Source organism: Hylobates moloch, unplaced genomic scaffold (assembly GCF_009828535.3).
Source record: "Hylobates moloch isolate HMO894 unplaced genomic scaffold, HMol_V3 SCAFFOLD_17, whole genome shotgun sequence".
NCBI classification, from domain to species: domain Eukaryota; kingdom Metazoa; phylum Chordata; class Mammalia; order Primates; family Hylobatidae; genus Hylobates; species Hylobates moloch.
This window is the reverse complement of record NW_026652292.1, coordinates 50,997,080-51,015,904: the sequence shown is the minus strand read 5'-3', so window position 1 is coordinate 51,015,904 and position 18,825 is coordinate 50,997,080. Positions and strand designations below refer to the sequence as shown.

General features: G+C 43.4%; 1 protein-coding gene and 1 non-coding gene across 5 annotated transcripts in view; both read left to right on the top strand.

The window, feature by feature from the left end:
• The window catches only part of N4BP2 (NEDD4 binding protein 2), a 96,237-nt gene that overhangs the window by 17,480 nt on the left and 59,932 nt on the right, over window positions 1-18,825 (top strand). For all 4 annotated transcript variants that reach the window (XM_058430164.1, XM_058430162.1, XM_032135406.2 and 1 more), the window contains exon 2: window positions 1,499-1,595. In XM_058430164.1, the coding sequence (XP_058286147.1) occupies window positions 1,561-1,595 (35 nt within the window). In that variant the 5' untranslated portion in view covers window positions 1,499-1,560. The remainder of the gene's footprint in view (window positions 1-1,498; window positions 1,596-18,825) is intronic.
• Window positions 6,486-6,611, top strand: LOC116457160 (small nucleolar RNA SNORA51). The gene has a single exon (XR_004244931.1). It is a non-coding gene; the product is annotated as a small nucleolar RNA SNORA51 (small nucleolar RNA).

The window sequence follows — 18,825 nt, the reverse complement described above, 5'->3', positions numbered from 1 at the left end:
CTGTCGCCCAGGCTGGAGTGCAGTGGCACAATCTCAGCTTACTGCAACCTCTGCCTCCCGGGTTCAAGCGATTCTCATGCGTCAGCCTCCTGAGTAAGCTGGGACTACAGGCATGTGCCACTATGCCTGGCTAATTTTTTTTTTTTTCTTTTTTGGGATGGAGTCTCCCTCTGTCACCCAAGCTGGAGTGTGGTGGCACAATCTCAGCTCACTGCAATCTCCGCCTTTCGGGTTCAAGTGATTCTCGTGCGTCAGCCTCCTGAGTAAGCTGGGACTATAGGCATGTGCCACCATGCCTGGCTAATTTTTTTTTTTTTTTTTTGAGATGGAGTCTCACTCTGTCGCCAGGCTGGAGTTCAGCGGCATGATCTTGGCTCACTGCAACCTTCGACTCCCTGCCTCAGCCTCCCGAGTAGCTGGGTTTATGGGCACACGCCACCATGCCCAGCTAATTTTTGTATTTTTAGTAGAGACGGGGTTTTACTATGTTGGCCAGGCTGGTCTTGATCTCCTGACCTTGTGATCCACCCACCTCGGCCTCCCAACGTCCTGGGATTACAGGTGTGAGCCACCACGCTCGGCCCACCTGGCTAATTTTTGTAATTTTAGTAGAGGTGAGGTTTCACCATGTTGTCCTGACTGGTCTCCAACTCCTGAGCTCAGGCAATCCCTCCCTGTACCCCCCAAGGCCTCCCAAAGTAATAGGACTACACTCGTGAGCTACCACGCCCAGCCCCAGATTAATTTCTTTCTTTTATTTTTGTGGGACTTTTTTTTTTTTTTTTTGGGGACAGAGCCTCTCTCTGTCGCCCACGCTGGACTGCAGTGGTGCCATCTCGGCTCACTGCAACCTCTGCCTCCCAAGTGATTCTCCTGTCTCAGCCTCCCTCCTGAGTAGCTGGGATTACAGGTGTGCACCACCATGCCCAGCTAATTTTTATTTTTAGCAGAGACGGGGTCTCACCATGTTGGCCAGGCTGGTCTGAAACTCCTGACCTTAAGTGATCCACCCACCTTGGCCTCCAAAGTGCTGGGATTACAGGTGTGAGCCACCACCCCTGGCCAGGTCAATTTCTTTACCAGCTTTTCACCTAATGATTTTAGCATTCATTGATGATTCTTGATTAGCTATTTAATTATAGGTTAAAAAATGGTAATTAGTTTTGGGTTCTGTTGTTCCTTTTACATTTAGTAGCTAGCCACCTTCTATAAAGATAAGGTTTCTCTCATCAACTAGGGCTATTTTGTTATCTGGAATTAGTGTTCTACTTAAAGGCAGGATAGATGCTTAGTTACTTTCTTTTATACAGACATTTTCAGAGTGCAATAGTCACCTCCAATGGCAGTAAGTGCAGTCTTTCTTGTCTTTTCTCTTTTGTCACTTTCTCTTTGGAATATCATATATATTATAAATATTATAGACATTTTTGACTTTGATTTCTTTTGTGATTATAGTTTGATATGAATTTAACTTTAATATATAACTTTCCTTTCATAGTAAGAAGACATGTTGGATAACAAGAAGAGGTGTAGAGTTTGCATACATCAACTGTGGCCTTAATGAGCATGTTGACAGCATCGATGCTAGACAGACAGTAAGTGTTATTAAAGTTGTAGAGTATGAATATTTTACACATAAGATTTTTTTTTTTTTTTTTTTTGAAATTGAGTCTCGCTGTATCACCTAGGTTGGAGTGCAGTGGCGCAATCTTGACTCACTTCAGCCTCAAACTGCTAGGCTCAAGCGATTCTCTCACCTCAGCCTCCCAAGTAGCTGGGACTACAGGTACATGCCACCACACCCAGCTAATTTTTGTGTTTTTTAGTAGAGATGGTTTTTGTTTTTGTTTTGTTTTTTTTGAGATGGAGTTTTGTTCTTGTTGCCCGGGCTGTAGTGCAATGGCATGATCTCGGCTCACTGCAACTCTGCTTCCCAGGTTTAAGCGATTCTCCTGTCTCAGCCTCCTGAGTAGCTGGGATTACAGGCACACGTCACCATGTCCAGCTAATTGTTTATTTTTAGTAGAGACAAGTTTTCTCCATGTTGGTCAGGCTGGTCTCAAACTCCCAACCTCAGGTGATCCGCCCGCCTCAGCTTCCCAAAGTGCTGGGATTACAGGTGTGAGCCACCGAGCCCTGCTTGTTTTTGCTTTTGTTTTGGGATGGAGTCTTGCTCTGTTGCTCAGGCTGGAGTGCAGTGGCACGATGTTGGCTCACTGCAACCTCCGTCTCCTGGGTTCATGCAATTCTTCTTTTTTTTTTTTTTTTTGAGACGGAGTCTCGCTCTGTCGCCCAGGCTGGAGTGCAGTGGCGCAGTCTCGGCTCACTGCAAGCTCCACCTCCCGGGTTCATGCCATTCTCCTGCCTCAGCCTGTCCGAGTAGCTGGGACTACAGGCGCCCGCCACCGCGCCCGGCTAATTTTTTGTATTTTTAGTAGAGACGGGGTTTCACCATGGTCTCGATCTCCTGACCTCGTGATCCGCCCGCCTCGGCCTCCCAAAGTGCTGGGATTACAGGCGTGAGCCACCGCGCCCGGCCCATGCAATTCTTCTGCCTCAGCTTACCAAGTAGCTGGGATTACAGATGTGTGCCACCATGCCCAGCTAATTTTTGTATTTTTAGTAGTAAGGGGGTTTCAGCATATTGGTCAGGCTAGTTTCTAACTCCTGACCTCAAGTGATCCACCCACTTTGACCTCCCAAAGTGCTGGAATTACAGGCGTGAGCCACCGTGTCCGGCCCAGAGATGACGTTTTGTCATGTTGCCCAGGCTGGTCTCAAACTCCTTGGCTCAAGTGATCCGCCTGCCTCGGCCTCCCAAAGTGCTGGGACAACAGGTGTGAGCCACCACGCCTGGCCTACACAGGTTTCTAAGCTTTTACTTATATATTTGAGGGACTAAAAAAACACCTCATGAGAAGGAAACTATAATCGCAGATTTTGTTACTAGAATTTTCAAAAGAGCTTATGGTGGTATAAGACATGTTGACTGAGGAAGCATAAAGAACTGAATTGTGGTGTTAGTTTTTCTATTTAATGAGTGTTTTCATTTCTCTGCTTCTTAAAGGCCAATCTTGGCTGGGCATGGTGCCTCACACCTGTAATCCCAGCACTTTGGGAGGCCGTGGCAGGCAGATCACTTGAGGCCAGGAGTTTGAGACCAGCCTGGCCAACGTGGCAAAACCCTGTCTCTACTAAAAATACAAAAATTAGTGGGACATGGTGGCATGCACCTGTAATTCCAGCTACTTGGGAGGCTGAGACATGAGAATTGCTTGAGCCTGAGAGGCAGAGGCTGCAGTGAACTGAGCTCTTGCCGCTGCACTCCAGCCTGGGTGACAGAGTGAGACTCTGTAAAAAAAAAAAATAAATAAATAAATAAAAAAATAAAAAATAGGCCAATCTTGCGTCTTCATATTTTACATGTTAGCCATCCATAAATATTTGTGTACCTGTTTTACGTGTGGTACTATGCATAGTACCATTTTGGAGTATATATCATGATCCATGTTCTCAAGAAACATTGTTAGTGGTAGATATAAACACATATAGATGGAAATATAATAAGTCAGTAACACTGACTGACTCTAAATTAAGCAAGACTAGTACTGCAATAAGTAGTTAAGGATTATAAACAATGTTGATGTATTATACAGAAATACACTTGGAATTAAAGGTATATATTTTTCAGCAACTGGCTTTAACGTTTAACAACATGTTTCAGAGGTCTATCTAGTTTTTACACAGCGTTTCTTTTATTTATTTATTTTTTTGAGATGGAGTCTCACTCTGTCGCCTAGGCCGGAGTGCAGTGGCACGCTCTTAGCTCACTGCAACCTCTGCCTCCTGGTTAAAGTGATTCTTCGGCCTCAGCCTCCTGAGTAGCTAGGACTACAGGTGCATGCCACCATACCTGGCTAATTTTTGTATTTTTAGTAGAGATGGGGTTTCACCATATTGGCCAGGCTGGTCTCGAACTCCTGACCTTATGATTCGCCTGCCTTGGCCTCCCAAAGTGCTGGGGTTACAGGCATGAGCCACCGTGCGAGGCCTACACATCTTATTTCTATATTCCACCTATTTTTTTTTTTATTACTGCATAATATTTCAAAGGATGATTTCTGCCATAATTTATACTGTTTTCCTAAGTGTTTAGGATGTTATAACAGATAGATACATATTTCTTTCTTTCTTTGTTTGAGAGAGGGTTTTCCTTTGTTGCCCAGGCTGGAGTGCAGTGCTTTGATTACTGCCTACTGCAGCCTTGGCCTCTCAGGCCCAAACAATCCTCCTACCTTAGCCTCCTGAGCAGCTGGGACTGTAGGCATGTGCCACCAGGCCTAGCTAATTTTAAATTTTTCACAGAGATGTGTTCTCCCTGTGTTGCCCGGGCTTGTGTTGAACTCCTGGGCTTAAGCAATCCTCCTCCTTTGGCTTCCCAAAGTGCTGGAATTGGAGGTGTGAGCCATCATGCCTGCCCCTGATAGATATATTTAAAGATGATTGGTTACTTTAATTTGGTTACATTTTCTATAAAAAGTATTTTTTGGCCAGGTGCGGTGGCTCCTGCCTGTAATCCCAGTACTTAGAGACACTGAGGCAGGAGGATCACTTGAGGTCAAGAGTTCTAGGCCAGCCTGGTCATCATGGTGAAACTCTGTCTCTACTAAAAGTACAAAAATTAGCCAGGCGTGGTGGTGCGTACCTGTGGGAGGCTGAGGCAGGAAAATCACTTGAACCTGGGAGGCGGAGGTAGCATTGAGCTCAGATCCTGTCACTGCACTCCAGCTTAGGTGACAGAGGGAGACTTTGTGTCAAAAAAACCCCAAAAATATCTTTTTTTTTTTTTTTTGGAGGTTGCAGTGAGCCGACATTGTGCCATTGCACTCCAGCCTGGGTGACAGTGTGAGACTCTGTCTCAAAAAGAAAAAACAAAAACAAAAAACTACAGTTAAATATTATTCAAATCAGGCTGGGCACAGTGGCTCATGCCTTTAATCCCGGCATTTTGGGAGGCTGAGACGGGTGGATTACCCGAGGTCAGGAGTTTGAGACCAGCCTGGCCAATGTGGTGAAACCCCATCGCTACTAAAAAATACAAAAATAAGGCTGGGTGTTGTGGCTCACGCCTGTAATCCCAGCACTTTGAGAGGCCAAGGTGGGTGGATCACCTGAGGTCAGGAGTTTGAGACCAGCCTGACCAACATGGAGAAACCCCATCTCTACTAAAAATACAAAATTAGCCGGGTGTGGTGGCACATGCCTGTAATCCCAGCTATTCGGGAGGCTGAGACAGGAGAATCGCTTGAATCTGGAAGGCGGAGGTTGCGGTGAGCCAAGGTTGTGCCATTGCACTCTAGCTTGGGCAACAAGAGCGAAACTCCATCTCAGAAAAAATAACAAAATAAACTGGGCGTGGTAGTGAGCTCCTGTAGCCCCAGCAAATTGGGAGTCTCAGGTAGGGGAATTGCTTGAACCCAAGAGGTGGAGGCTGCAGTGAGCCGAGATGGCGCCACTGCACTCCAGCCTAGGTGACAGAGTGAGACCTTGTTTCAAAAAAAAAAAAAAAATTATTCAAAACATAGTCTTTTAAAATGGCTGTCTAAACTTCCATTATATCAATCTAAAGAGATGTTGTATTCAATAATCTAACAATCCTGGGTTCAGCTTAATAATAGAAACAACCCAATTTACAAATGGGCAAAAGAATCCAAACAGACATTTATTCAAAGAAGTATATAAATGCCAATAAGAACATGTAAAGATGGTCAACAACATTTGTCCTTAGGAAAATGCAAATCAAAACCACAGCTAGATACCACTAGGATTATGTGGAAGAGTTCCTTGAGCCCAGGACTTTGAGACCAGCGTGTGCAGCAGAGTGAGACTCTGTCTCCAAAAAAAAAAACAAGCAAAAAGCCTAACCAAACAAACAAACCCAACACCTCCTGGTGCTTACCACAGGCTGTATTCTTTTTTTTTTTTTTTTTCAGACGGAGTCTTGCTCTGTCGCCCAGGCTGGAGTGCAGTGGCGTGATCTCGGCTCACTGCAACCTCCGCCTCCCAGGTTCATGCCATTCTCCTGCCTCAGCCTCCCGAGTAGCTGGGACTACAGGCGCCCACCACTGTGCCCACCACCACGCCCAGCTAATTTTTTCTATTTTTAGTAGAGACGGGGTTTCACCGTGTTAGCTAGGATGGTCTTTTTTTTTTTTTTTTTTGAGACGGAGTCTCACTTTGTCACCCAGGCTGTAGTGTAGTGGTGTGATCTCTGCTCACTGCAAGCTCCGCCTCCCGGGTTCACGCCATTCTCCTGCCTCAGCCTCCCGAGTAGCTGGGACTACAGGAGCCCACCACCACGCCCGGCTAATTTTTTGTATTTTTAGTAGAGACGGGGTTTCACCATGTTAGCCAGGATGGTTTCGATCTCCTGACCTCGTTATCTGCCTGCCTCAGCCTCTCAAAGTGCTGGGATTACAGGCGTGAGCCACCGCACCCGGCCGGGCTGTATTCTTACACTGACTGTATAGAAAGAGGAGACAGAGTAAACCTACCCCATATATACTTCAGCCCACGCCCTGTGCCTGTTCTATATTATGAAGCGGGGTTGGGGGGCGGTGTGGACATAGAAAAAGGAAAAAACAAAAGGAAAAAATGAAAAACAAACCCAAACAAAACAATGGACAGTAACGGTGTTGGTGAGGATTAGAGAAATCAGAGCCCTCACACATTGCTGGTGGAAGCTGAAATTGGTGCAGCTGCTTTGGAAAACCGTTTGGCAGTTCCTCAAAAGGTTAAACATGGAGTTACCATATGAACTAGCAATTCCACTCTTAGATATATACTTAAGAGATATGAAAACATGTCCACACCAAACTCTTATACAAATGTTCATAGCAAGATTATTCACTATAGCCAAAAAGTAGAAACAACCCAAATAACCATCACTTGATCCATATATACATAAAATGTGTTATATCCGTACCACGCAATATTTTCTAGCAGTATCAGTGAAGTACCAATACAGGCTACAACATGGATGAACCTGGAAAGCATGCCAGGTGAAAGGAGCCAGTCACAAAAGGCCATGTTTTATATTATACAATTCTGTTCATATAAATGCCTAGAATAGGTAAACCTATAGAGATAAAAGTAGATTCGTGGTTGCCAGGGGATAGGAGAAGGAGGAATGGGAATGGTTGCTAATGGGTTGTGGGGTTTCTTCTTGAGGTAATAGAAATGTTCTGGAATTACTGGTGATGGTTATACAACTCGGAATGTACTGGAAACCACTGAATTGTACACTTTGAAATGGCGAATTTTATGGTTTACATATTATATTTTAATAAAGCTGGTATAAATAGAAATTTGGGAGCTCCCACACTTAAAACCAATCCACGACGCTACCTTTGATACAGATGGTAGTGTTGAAGGTGATGATTTTAAATGTATTTTGAATTTATTATTCATTCATTCATTCAGACGGAGTCTCACTGTCACCCAGGCTGGAGTGCAGTGGCGTGATCTCTACTCACTGCAACCTCCCCCTCCTGGGTTCTCCTGCCTCAGCCTCTTGAGTAGCTGGGATTACGGGCATGCGCCACCACTCCCAACTAATTTTTGTACTTTTAGTAGAGACGGGATTTCGGCATGTTGCCCAGGCTGGTCTTGAACCCCTGACCTCAGGTAATCCATCCGCCTTGGCCTCTCAAAGTACTGGGATTACAGGCGTGAGCCACCGCACCCGGCTTATTTTGAATTTACAACTGGCAGGATTTGCTGAATTATTAGGTGTGAGGGAAAGAATAGGCAAAAATGACTTAGTTTTTGGCTTCAACAAGTAGAAATTGCCATTAGCTGAGATTGCAATTACTATAGATAGGGCAGGATGGCAGAGGAGAATCAGGTCACTTAGATATGCCTGGTTTGAGATTTTTTTTTTTTTTCCTCCGAGATGGAGTCTTGGTCTTTTGTCCAGACTAGAGTGCAGTGGCATGATCTCAGCTCACTGCAACCTCTGTCTCCCAGGTTCAAGCGATTCTCCCGGCTCAGCCTCGAAAGTAGCTGGGATTACAGGCATGCGCCTCCACGCCCAGCTAATATTTGTATTTTTCAGAGTCTCTGTCGCCAGGTGAGTGCAGTGGGTGATCTCGGTCATGCAACCTCCGCCTCCGGTTCAAGTGTTCTCCTGCCTCAGCCCCAATAGTGGTTACAGGATGGCCTCCAGCCAGTAATTTTTGTGTATATATATATATATTTTTTTTTTTTTTTGAGACAGATTTCTTTTGTCACCAGGTGAGTGCAGTGGGTGATCTCGTCATGCAACCTCTGCCTCCTGGTTCAATTCTCGCTGGGCCACCATGCCTGGCTAATTTTGTATTTTTGATAGACACGGGGTTTCTCCATATTGGTCAGGCTCATCTCGAACTCCCGACCTCAGGTGATCTGCCCGTCTTGGCCTCCCAAAGTGCTGGGATTACAGGTGTGAGCCACAGCGCCCGGCGTGTTTTTTTTTTTTTTTTTTTGAGATGGAGTCTCACTGTGTCGCCCAGGCTGGAATGCAGTGGTGCAATTTCAGCTCACTGCCACCTCCGCCTCCTAGGTTCAAGCGATTCTCCTGCCTCAGCCTCCCGAGTAGCTGGGATTACAGGCACCCACTACCATGCCCAGCTAATTTTTATATTTTTAGTAGAGACCGGGCTTCACTGTGTTGGCCAGGCTGGTCTCGAACTTCTGACCTTGTGATCCACCTGCCTTGGCCTCCCAAAGTGCTGGGATTACAAGCGTGAGCTACCGCACCCGGCCAATTTATATTTTTAGTAGAGACGGGTTTTCGCCATGTTGACCAGGCTGGTCTTGACCTCAGGCAATCTGCCTGCCTCAGCCTCCCAAAGTGCTGGGATTACAGGCCTGAGTCACTGTGCCCAGCCTGAGATGTTTTTTAGATACACAAAGTAGAGATGTTCAGTGAATAGTTTGATGTGGGTCTAGAGTCAGAGAAGAGTTGCTGGCTGAAGATGTAAATTTGTTAGCATATTGATAGAATTTATTTTTTATTATTTTTCTTAAGAGATGGGGTCTCACTCTGTCATCAAGGCTGGAGTGCAGTGGCACAATCATAGCTCAGTGCAGCCTCCAACTCCTGGAGTCAAGTGATCCTCCTGCCTAAGCTTCCAGTCGCTGGAATTACAGGCACACCACCATGCCTGGCTAATTTTTAAATTTTTTGTAGAGGGAACAGAGGGAAAAGAACAGGCCCTAGGACTGAGCTCTGGAACACTCCATTGTTTCCAAGTTGAGAGATGCAAAAATCTCGAGAGTGGCAGTGTCCTCAGGAGAAGAAAGCCGGTTCTTGGGGGGAGATTGATCAGCTGTGTAAATGCTGCTGATAGGCCTAGAAAGACGAGAACTGAGAACTGATCATTTGATTTAATTTTATTTTCTAGTTGTTGGTATAAAGAAATATAATCTAGCTAAGTGTGCTGCTCACACCTGTAATCCCAGCACTTTGGGAGGCTGAGGCAGGAGGAATATTTGAGGCCAGGAGTTTTTTGTTTCTTTGTTTGTTTGTTTTTTGAGACAGAGTTTTGCTCTTGTCACTCAGGCTGGAGTGCAATGGCTCGATCTCAGCTCACTGCAACCTCTGCCTGCTGGATTCAAGCGATCCTCCTGCCTCAGCTCCTGAGTAGCTGGGATTACAGGCTTGCCAACATGCCCGGCTAATTTTTTTTTTTTTTTTTTTGCTAATTTTTGTATTTTTAGTAGAGACAGGGTTTCACCGTGTTGTCCAGGTCTGGTCTCGAATGCCAGACCAATCTGTATTACAGGCGTGAACTACCGTGCCTGGGCAAGTCCAGGAGTTTGAGACCAGCCTGGACAATGTAGCGAGACACTGTCTCTACAAAAATAAGAAAAATTTTAAAAAATTATTTATTTATTTATTTTTGTTTTTGAGACGAAGTCTTACCCTGTCACCCAGGCTTGGAGTGCAGTGGCATGATCTTGGCTCATTGCAACCTCTGCCTCCCTGCTTCAATTGATTCTCCTGCCTCAGCCTCCCGAGTACCTGGGATTACAAGTGTGCACTGCCACGCCCAGCTAATTTTTGTATTTGTTGTAGAGATGAGGTTTCACCGTGTTCGTCAGGCTGGTTTCGCATGCCTGACCTCAAGTAATCCACCCGCCTCTGCCTCCCAAAGTGCAATTGCAGGTGTGAGCCACCGGGCCCGACCAAATAAAAAAAATTTAAAAAGAAGAACATAAGAAAAAGACTTATGGAAAGTATATTTCTTAATTTTCAAGAAATTTAGATTCTAATTATATATATTATATAGATTTAAAACATTTATTTATACTTTTGAGACAAGGTTTTGCTTTGTTGCTTATGCTGGAATGTAGTAGTGTGATCAGAGCTCGCTGCAGCCTTGACCTCCTGGGCTGAAGTGATCCTCCCATCTCAGCCTCCTGAGTGGCTGGGACCACAGGTGAACGCCACCATGCCTGACTAAGTTTTTAAAAGATTTTTTGTAGAGATGGGGGTCTCACTGTGGTGCCCAGGCTGGTTTCGAACTCCTGGGCTCAAGTGATCCTCCCACCTCAGCCTCCTAAAGTCCTGGCATTATAGGTGTAAGCCATCGTGCCTGGTGTAATTACATTTTTTGCTACTGATTTCTAGTATAATTACATGTGCACTTGAAAGTAAATTGTGTTTTGTGGCTATTGGGTTCAATGTTCTATAGATATGGAGTCAAGTTATATTTATTGCACAAATCAAATCTTCTGTGTTCTTACTGTTTCACTCCTTCCTCCTTATCCCTTTCTCTCTTCCTCTTGTGTTTCTTTCCTTTCCTCCTTCCTCCTTTAAAAAAAATTTTTTTTTGAAGTGGGGGAAGCTTCTTCTGTTAATGGTTACAGAGAGGGGAGTTTTGTTTGAATTTTACATACTTTTTTCAAAATTAAAAAATAAAGTTTTTTTTTGAGACTAAGTCTCGTTCTGTCACCTAAGCTGGAGAGCAGTGGCTTGATCTTGGCTCGCTGCAACCTCTACCTCCTGGATTCAAACAATTTTCATTTCTCAGCCTCTGGAGTAGCTGAGATTACAGGCATGTGCCACCACACCCAGCTAATTTTTTGTATTTTTAGTAGAGACTGGGTTTTGCCATGTTGCATAGGCTGGTCTTGAACTCTGGCCTCAAATGATCTGCCCACCTTGGCCTCCCAAAGTTTTGGGATTACAGGCATGAGCCACCTTCCCCTGCTCCATGCGCCCCCCCCCCACCAAAAAAAAGAAATGTTGTGTAAGTGGAATTTCAATATAACCTTTTAGGACTGGCTTTTTAAAAAAAATTTTTTTATTTTTTGAGACGGAGTGTCTCTCTGTTGCTCAAGCTGAATGGCTCGATCTCGGCTTACTGCAACCTCTGTCTCCTGGGTTCTAAGTGATTCTCCTGCCTCAGCCTCTCAAGTAGCTGGGATTACAGGCATGGGCCACAATGCCCGGCTAATTTTTGTATTTTTAGTAGGCGGGGTTTTGCCACGTTGGCCAGGCTGGTCTCACTGTGCTGCCCAGGCTGGTCTCGAACTCCTGACCTCAGGTGATCTGCCCACCTTGGCCTCCCAAAGTGCTGGGATTACAGATGGGAGCCACCACGCCTGGCTACGACTGGCTTTTTTTACTGAGCATAATACTCTGGAATTTCATCCAGGGTGTTGTATGCATCAGTAATATGTTTTTATTGCTGACTAGTATTTCATGGAATGGATGTACCATAGTTTGTTTAACCATTTATCTACTGGAGGACATGAGTTGTTTCCAGCTTTTGGTTATTATGAATGAAGCTGCTGTAAACATTTGTTTACAGGTTTTAGATGAATATAATTTTTCAGTCCTCAGGGATAAATGCCCAGAAGTGCAATTGTTGAGTTCTATGGTAGTTGTATATTTAGTTTTTTTAAGAAACTGCAAAATATTTTTCAGAGTGACTGTACCATTTTACATTCCCATCAGCAACTATAAGTGATGTTGTTTCTTTGAAGTCTTGCCATCATTTGGTGTTGTACCTGTTTTTTGTTTTAGTCAATTTGATAAGTAATATCTCATTATAGTTTTTTTTGGTTTGTTTTTTTTTTGCAATGGGGTTTCGCTCTTGTTGCCCAGGCTGGAGTGCAATGGTGTGATCTCGGCTCACTGCAGCCTCCGCCTTCCGGGTTGAAGTGATTCTCCTGCCTCAGCCTCCCGAGTAGCTGGGATTACAGGCATGCAGCACTACGCCCGGCTAATTTTGTATGTTTACTAGAAACGGGGTTTCTCCTTGTTGGTCAGGCTGGTCTCGAATTCCTGACCTCAGGTGATCTGCCTGCCTTGGCCTCCCCAAATGCTGGGATTACAGGCATGAGCCACCGGGCCTGACCTCATTAGAGTTTTAATTTGCACTTACTTAATGGTTAGTGATGTTGAACATCTTTTTATGTAGTTATTTGCGACCTGTATCTCCTCTTTTGTGTAGTGTTTTTTCTCCTTTTTTGCTGATTTTCCAATTGTTTGGTTTTTATTTTTTGTTTGTTTTTTGTGTTTTTTTGAAACAGGGTCTCTCTCTGTCACCTAGGCTGGAGTGCAATGGCATGATCATAGCTCACTGTAGCCTCAACCTCCCAGCTGCAAACGATCCTTCCACCTTAGTCTCCTGAGTAACTGGGATTACAGGCACGTGCCACCATGCCTGGCTGATTTTTTCTATTTTTTTTTTTTTTTTTTTTTTGAGGCAGAGTCTCGCTGTCGCCCAGGCTGGAGTGCAGTGGCGCGATCTCGGCTCACTGCAAGCTCAGCCTCCCGGGTTCACACCATTCTCCTGCCTCAGCCTCCCGAGTATCTGGGACTACAGGCGCCTGCCATCTCGCCCGGCTAATTTTTTGTATTTTTAGTAGAGACGGAGTTTCACTGTGTTAACCAGGATGGTCTCGATCTCCTGACCTCGTGATCCGCCCGCCTCGGCCTCCCAAAGTGCTGGGATTACAGGCGTGAGCCACCGCGCCCGGCCGATTTTTTCTATTTTTTCATACAGACAGGGTCTCACTATTTTGTCTAGGCTGGTCTTGAACTCCTGGGCTTAAGGGATTCCCCCCCTCTTCAGCCCCTGTTGGGCTCCCAAAGTGCTAGGTTTACAGGCATGAGCCACCATGCCTGGCATACTGTTGAGTTTTGATAGGTTGTTAATAGATTTTAGATCTTAGTCCTTGTCCCGAATGTGGTATGTAAGTATTTTCTCATAGTCTGTAGCTTGCCTTTTCATCCTTTTAGCCAGGTCTTTCATCAAACAAAAGTTTTGATTTGATGAACTATAATTTATCAGTTTTGCCTCTTTTTTTTTTTTTTTTGAGTCATAGTCTTGCTCTGTCACCCAGGCTGGAGTGCAGTAGTGCCATCTTGGCTCACTAGCCTCTGCCTCCTGGGTTCAAACCATTCTCTTGCCTCAGCCTCCCAAATAGCTGGGATTACAGGCACATGCCACCACACCTGGCCAATTTTTGTATTTTTAGTAGAGACGGGATTTTGCCATTGTTGGCCAGGCTGGTCTTGAACTCTTCAGCTCAAGTGATCCACATGCCTCAGCCTCCCAAGATGCTGGGTTTACAGGCGTGAGCCACTGCACCTGGCCACTATCAGTTTTTCCTTTTATGGCCCATGCTTTTGTGTTTTTGCCTAGCCTTAGATTCTGAAGATTTTCTCTCTTTTTTTTTTTAGTTCCCACAAGGAGAGATTTTCCCCTTTTTTTCTGAAAATTTTATAGCTTTATGTCTTAAACATTTAAATCTGTGGTCCACTGTGAGTTAATATTTCTGTAAATATTTCTGTAAATTTCCAAGAATACTAAAGGGTAAGCATGAGACTTAGGTCAAGGTTTATTTTTTACTGATTGATGTCCACTTGTTCCAGTATCATTTGTTGAAAAGGTGGTCTTTTCTCTATTGAATTGCTTTTGCACCACAGTCAAAAATCAGTCAGGCATACTTACGTTGCTAAGTTTTCTCTCTTGTTCCTAGATCTATAATCTGTTATCAGGTCTGTATTTCTGTCCCTCCACTGATGCTCCATAGTTTTGATTAGTGTAGCTATACAGCAACCCTTGAAATCAGGTTGACGATTCCTCCTGCTTTGTTCTTTTTCAAAGCTATTTTACCTATTTTAGTTCCTTTGTCTTATCAATTTTAGAATAATTTTATCTATATCTATAAAAAAATCTTGCTTGGGTTCTGGTAGGCGTTTTCTTAAACGTGTATATCAATTTGGGGAAGAATTGACATATTTACTGTGTTCTCTTCCCGTCTTTGAACGTTTCTTTCATAGTTTTCAGCATATTAAGTTTTGTACTTGTTTTCTTAGATTTACACCTATGTACTGAAATATAGGAAGTCCTCTCATAACATCATCAATAGGTTCTTGGAAACTGTGATTTTAAGTGAAACGACATGTATCAGGTCCTTGAACAACATACTTTCGTTCAATGTCATTCTGTTATAACGTTGATGAGGAAAAAAATTGTTGTGTATTGTTTTGCTTAAAGTTGTAGTTTACAGCCAGGCGTGATGAGTCACACCTGTAATCCCAGCATTTCGAGAGGCTGAGGCAGGCCGATCACCTGAGGTCAGGAGTTCGAGACCAGCCTGGTCAACATGGTGAAACCCCATCTCTACTAAAAATACAAAAATAATTGGGTGTGGTGGCATGTGCCTGTAAACCCAGCTACTCAGGAGGCTGAGGCAGGAGAATCGCTTGAACCCAGGAGGTGGAGATTGCAGTGAGCCAAAATCACACCATTGCACTCCAGCCTGGGTGACAGAGTGAGACTCAGTCTCAAGAAAAAAAAAAGTTGTAGTTTACAAGATCCTATTGATGTTAATAAGTGAGGACTTAGTGTATTTCTCTGTTTTTTGTTTTTTTTTTTTTTGCAATTGTGACAGGTACTGTTTCTTTAATTTCAGTGTCCATGTGTTTTTTGCTAGTATGTATAAATACAGTTGCTTTTATATGTTTATCTTGTATCTTGCACCCTTGTTAAACTCACTTTCTTGTTGGAGATTTTATAGATTACTTGGGATTTTCTATAATACATAGATAACCATGTTATCTGCAAATAGGGACACTTTTATTTCTTCTTCCCTAATCTATATGCGTTTTATTTTCTTTTTTTCTCTTACTTCATGAGCTAGAACTTCCAGCATTATTTTGAATAAAATTGGTGAGAGTAGACATCTTGCCTTTTTCCTGATGTTAGGAGGAAAAGCGTTTAGTATTTCATTACAAATACAATGTCAGCTATAGGTTTTTACAGGTGCTCTTAACAGGTTGAGAGTATTTTTTTTCCTGTTTTTCTGGTAGTTACCATGAATGGTGTTGAATTTTGTCATTATTTTCTGCATTGATTGATATGATTCTTTCACCCATTAAGATGGTGGATTATACTGATTTTTGAATATGGAACTAGCCTTGCCTTCCTGGAATAAACCCCATTTCATTATAGTATACAATCCTTTTTTTTTTTTTTTTGAGACAGGGTCTTACTGTTGCCCAGGCTGGAGCGTAGTGGTGTGATCATGGCTCACTGAAGCCTCGACCACCTGGGCCTAAGTGATCCTTTCACCTCACCCTGCCCCCTAGTACCTGGGACCACAGGTACGTACCACCATGCTTGGCTAATTGTAAATTTTTTTGTAGAGTTGAGGTCTCACTGTGTTGCCCAGGCTGGTCCTGAACTCCTGGGCTCAAGCGATCCTCCCAACTCAGCCTCCTAAAGTTCCGGGATTGTAAGTGTGAACTACTATGCCCTGCCAAAATTCAGCAATATATAAAAATAATTATATCCACCGCACTCCAGCCTGGGTGATAGAGCAAGACCCTGTGTCAAAAAAAAAAAAAAAGAAATATATATTGCTGAATTGTATTTGCTAGTATTTTATTAAGGATTTTTGTGTCTGTAGCCATGAGGAGTATTGGTCTGTAGTTTTTTTTGTACTGGCTTTGTCTGCTTTTGATATCAGGATAATACTAGCATCATAAAATGGATTGGAAGTGTTTTCTTATTTTCTGGAAGAGATTATGTAGGATTAGTATTATTTTTTCCTGAAAATGTTTGTTAGAATTTTCCATTGAAGCTATTTGGCCCTGGACATTTTTTTTTTTTTTGAGTTTTAAAATTATGAATTAAATTTCTTTATAAAGTATAGTGATTTTATCTATGTCTTATTGGAGGAGTTTTGATACTTTGTGGTTTTTGAGACATTGGTGCATTTCATATAAATTGTCAAACTTTTGTGTGTTCATAGTTTACTTTATTAGCCTTTTGATATCTGGAAGGTCTGTAGTAATATCTGTTTTTCATTCCTGATATTGATAATTTCTGTCTTCTTTTTTCTTTGTCAGTCTTGCTAGTCTTTCAGTTTTATAGATCATTTTGGTAAACCAGCAATTTATTTCATTGAATTTTCTCATTGTTTTCTGTTTCCAATATTTGTTATCTGCTATTTATTATTTCCTTTTTTTTTTTTTTTTTGAGACAGAGTCTTGCTGTGTTGCCCAGGCTGGAGTGCAGTGACACAATCTCGGCTCACTACAGCCTCCACCTCCTGGGTTCAAATGATTCTCTTGTCTCAGCCTCCCAAGTAGCTGGGACTACTGGCGTGCACCACCACGCCCAGCTAATTTTTGTATTTTTAGTAGAGATGGGGTTTCACCATATTGGGCAGGCTGGTCTCGAACTCCTGACCTCAGGTGATCCACCCACCTCGGCCTCCCAAAGTGCTGGGATTACAGGCGTGAGCCACCATGCCTGGCCTGCTTTTTTTTTTTTTTTTTTTAAGACGGAGTCTTGCTCTTGTCACCCAGGCTGGAATGCAATGGTGCAATTTCAGTTCACTTCAACCTCTGCCTCCTGGGTTCAAGCAATTCTCCTGCCCCAGTCTCCCGAGTAGCTAGGATTACAGGCGCCTGCCACCATGCCCAGCTAATTTTTGTATTTTTAGTAGAGAAGGGGTTTCACCATGTTGGCTAGGCTGGTCTCAAACTCCTGACCTCAGGTGATCCACCTGCCTCAGCCTCCCAAAGCGCTGGGATTACAGGCATGAGCCACCATGCCCGGCCCCGGCCTACTCTTTATTATTTTCTTCTTTCTGCTGGGTTTGAGTTTATTTTGCCCTTCATTTTCTAGGTTCTTATGATAGGGGCTTAGATTATTCATTTGAGACTTCTTTTCTAATGTATGCATTTCGTACTGTAGATTTTCCTGTAATCACTGCTTTAGCCACGTTCTACAATTTTTTTTTTTGAGACAGAGTCTCACCCTGTCACCGAGGCTGGAGTGCAGTGGCTCAATCTTAGCTCACTGCAACCTTTGCTTCCTGGGTTCAAAGTTGGTTGAAATGATTCTCCTGCTTCAGCCTCCCGAGTAGCTGGGATTATAGGTGTGTGCCACCTTGCATGGCTAATTTTTGTATTTGTATTTGTATTTTTATTATTTATTTATTTATTTACTTTTGGAGGCAGAGTTTCGCTCTTGTCGCCCAGGCTGGAGTGCAATGGTGCTATCTTGGCTCACTGTAACCTTTGCTTCCTGGGTTCAAACGATTTTCCTGCTTCTGTTTCTTCAGTGTGTGTGCCAGTGCTCCTGGCTAATTTTTGTATTAGTAGAGACGGGGTTTCACCATGTTGGCCAGGCTGGTCTTGAACTCTTGACCTCAGGCGATCCACCCACCTTGGCCTCCCAGAGTGCTGCAATTACAGGCCTGAGCCACCGCGCCCCAGCTAATTTTTGTACTTTTAGTAGAGATGGAGTTTCACCATATTGCCCAGGATGGTCTCGATCTCCTGAGCTCAGAGTGGTCTGCCCACCTGAGCCTCCCAGGGTGCTGGGATTTTAGGCGTGAGCCACCACACATGGCCTACAAATTTTGATATGGTATATTTTCATTGGCATTCAATTTATTATATTTTTAAAATTTTCTTTGAGACTTCATCATTGACCCATGGATTATTTAGATGTATATTGCTTGGAAATTTTTATGTTATTGATTTCTAGTTTGATTCCATTGTGGTTGGAAAACATACCTGTGTGATATCAATTGTTTTAAATTTGTTGTGGTTTGGTTTTAGCCTAGGATATTATCTATCTTGGTATGTGTTCTGTTAATACTTGAAAAGAGTGTGTATTCTACTGTTGTTGGGTGGAGTGTTCTGTAAGTGTTGATTAGGTCCTTAATTATTGGTGTTGTTGAGTTCTATATATTTGCTAATTTACTGCTAGTTATTCTGTCCATTGTTGATAGAGCAGTGTTGAAGTCTCCACAAGTATAGTTATACTTGTGAATTTGTCTATTTCTCCTTTCAGTTTTAGCTTCACTTATTTTGTAGCTCTTTTTAGTGCATGTACATTTAGGGTTGCTATATCTTTTTAATTTATATTTATTTATTTATTTATTTATTTGTTTATTTATTTATTTATTTTTGAGGTGGAGTTTCACTCTTGTTGCCCAGGCTGGAGTGCAGTGGTGTGATCTCAGCTCAATGCAACCTCTGCCTCGTGGGTTCAAGCAATTCTTCTGCCTCAGCCTCTCGAGTAGCTGGGATTACAGGCATGCGCCATCACGCCTGGCTAATTTTGTATTTTTAGTAGAGACGGGGTTTCGCCATGTTGGTCAGGCTGGTCTCAAACTCCTGACTTTAGGTGATCCGCCCGCCTCGACCTCCCGAAGTGCTGGGATTACAGGCGTGAGCCACTGTGCCCGGCCTTTTTTTTTTTTGAGACGGAGTCTCACTCTGACCTCCAGGCTGGAGTG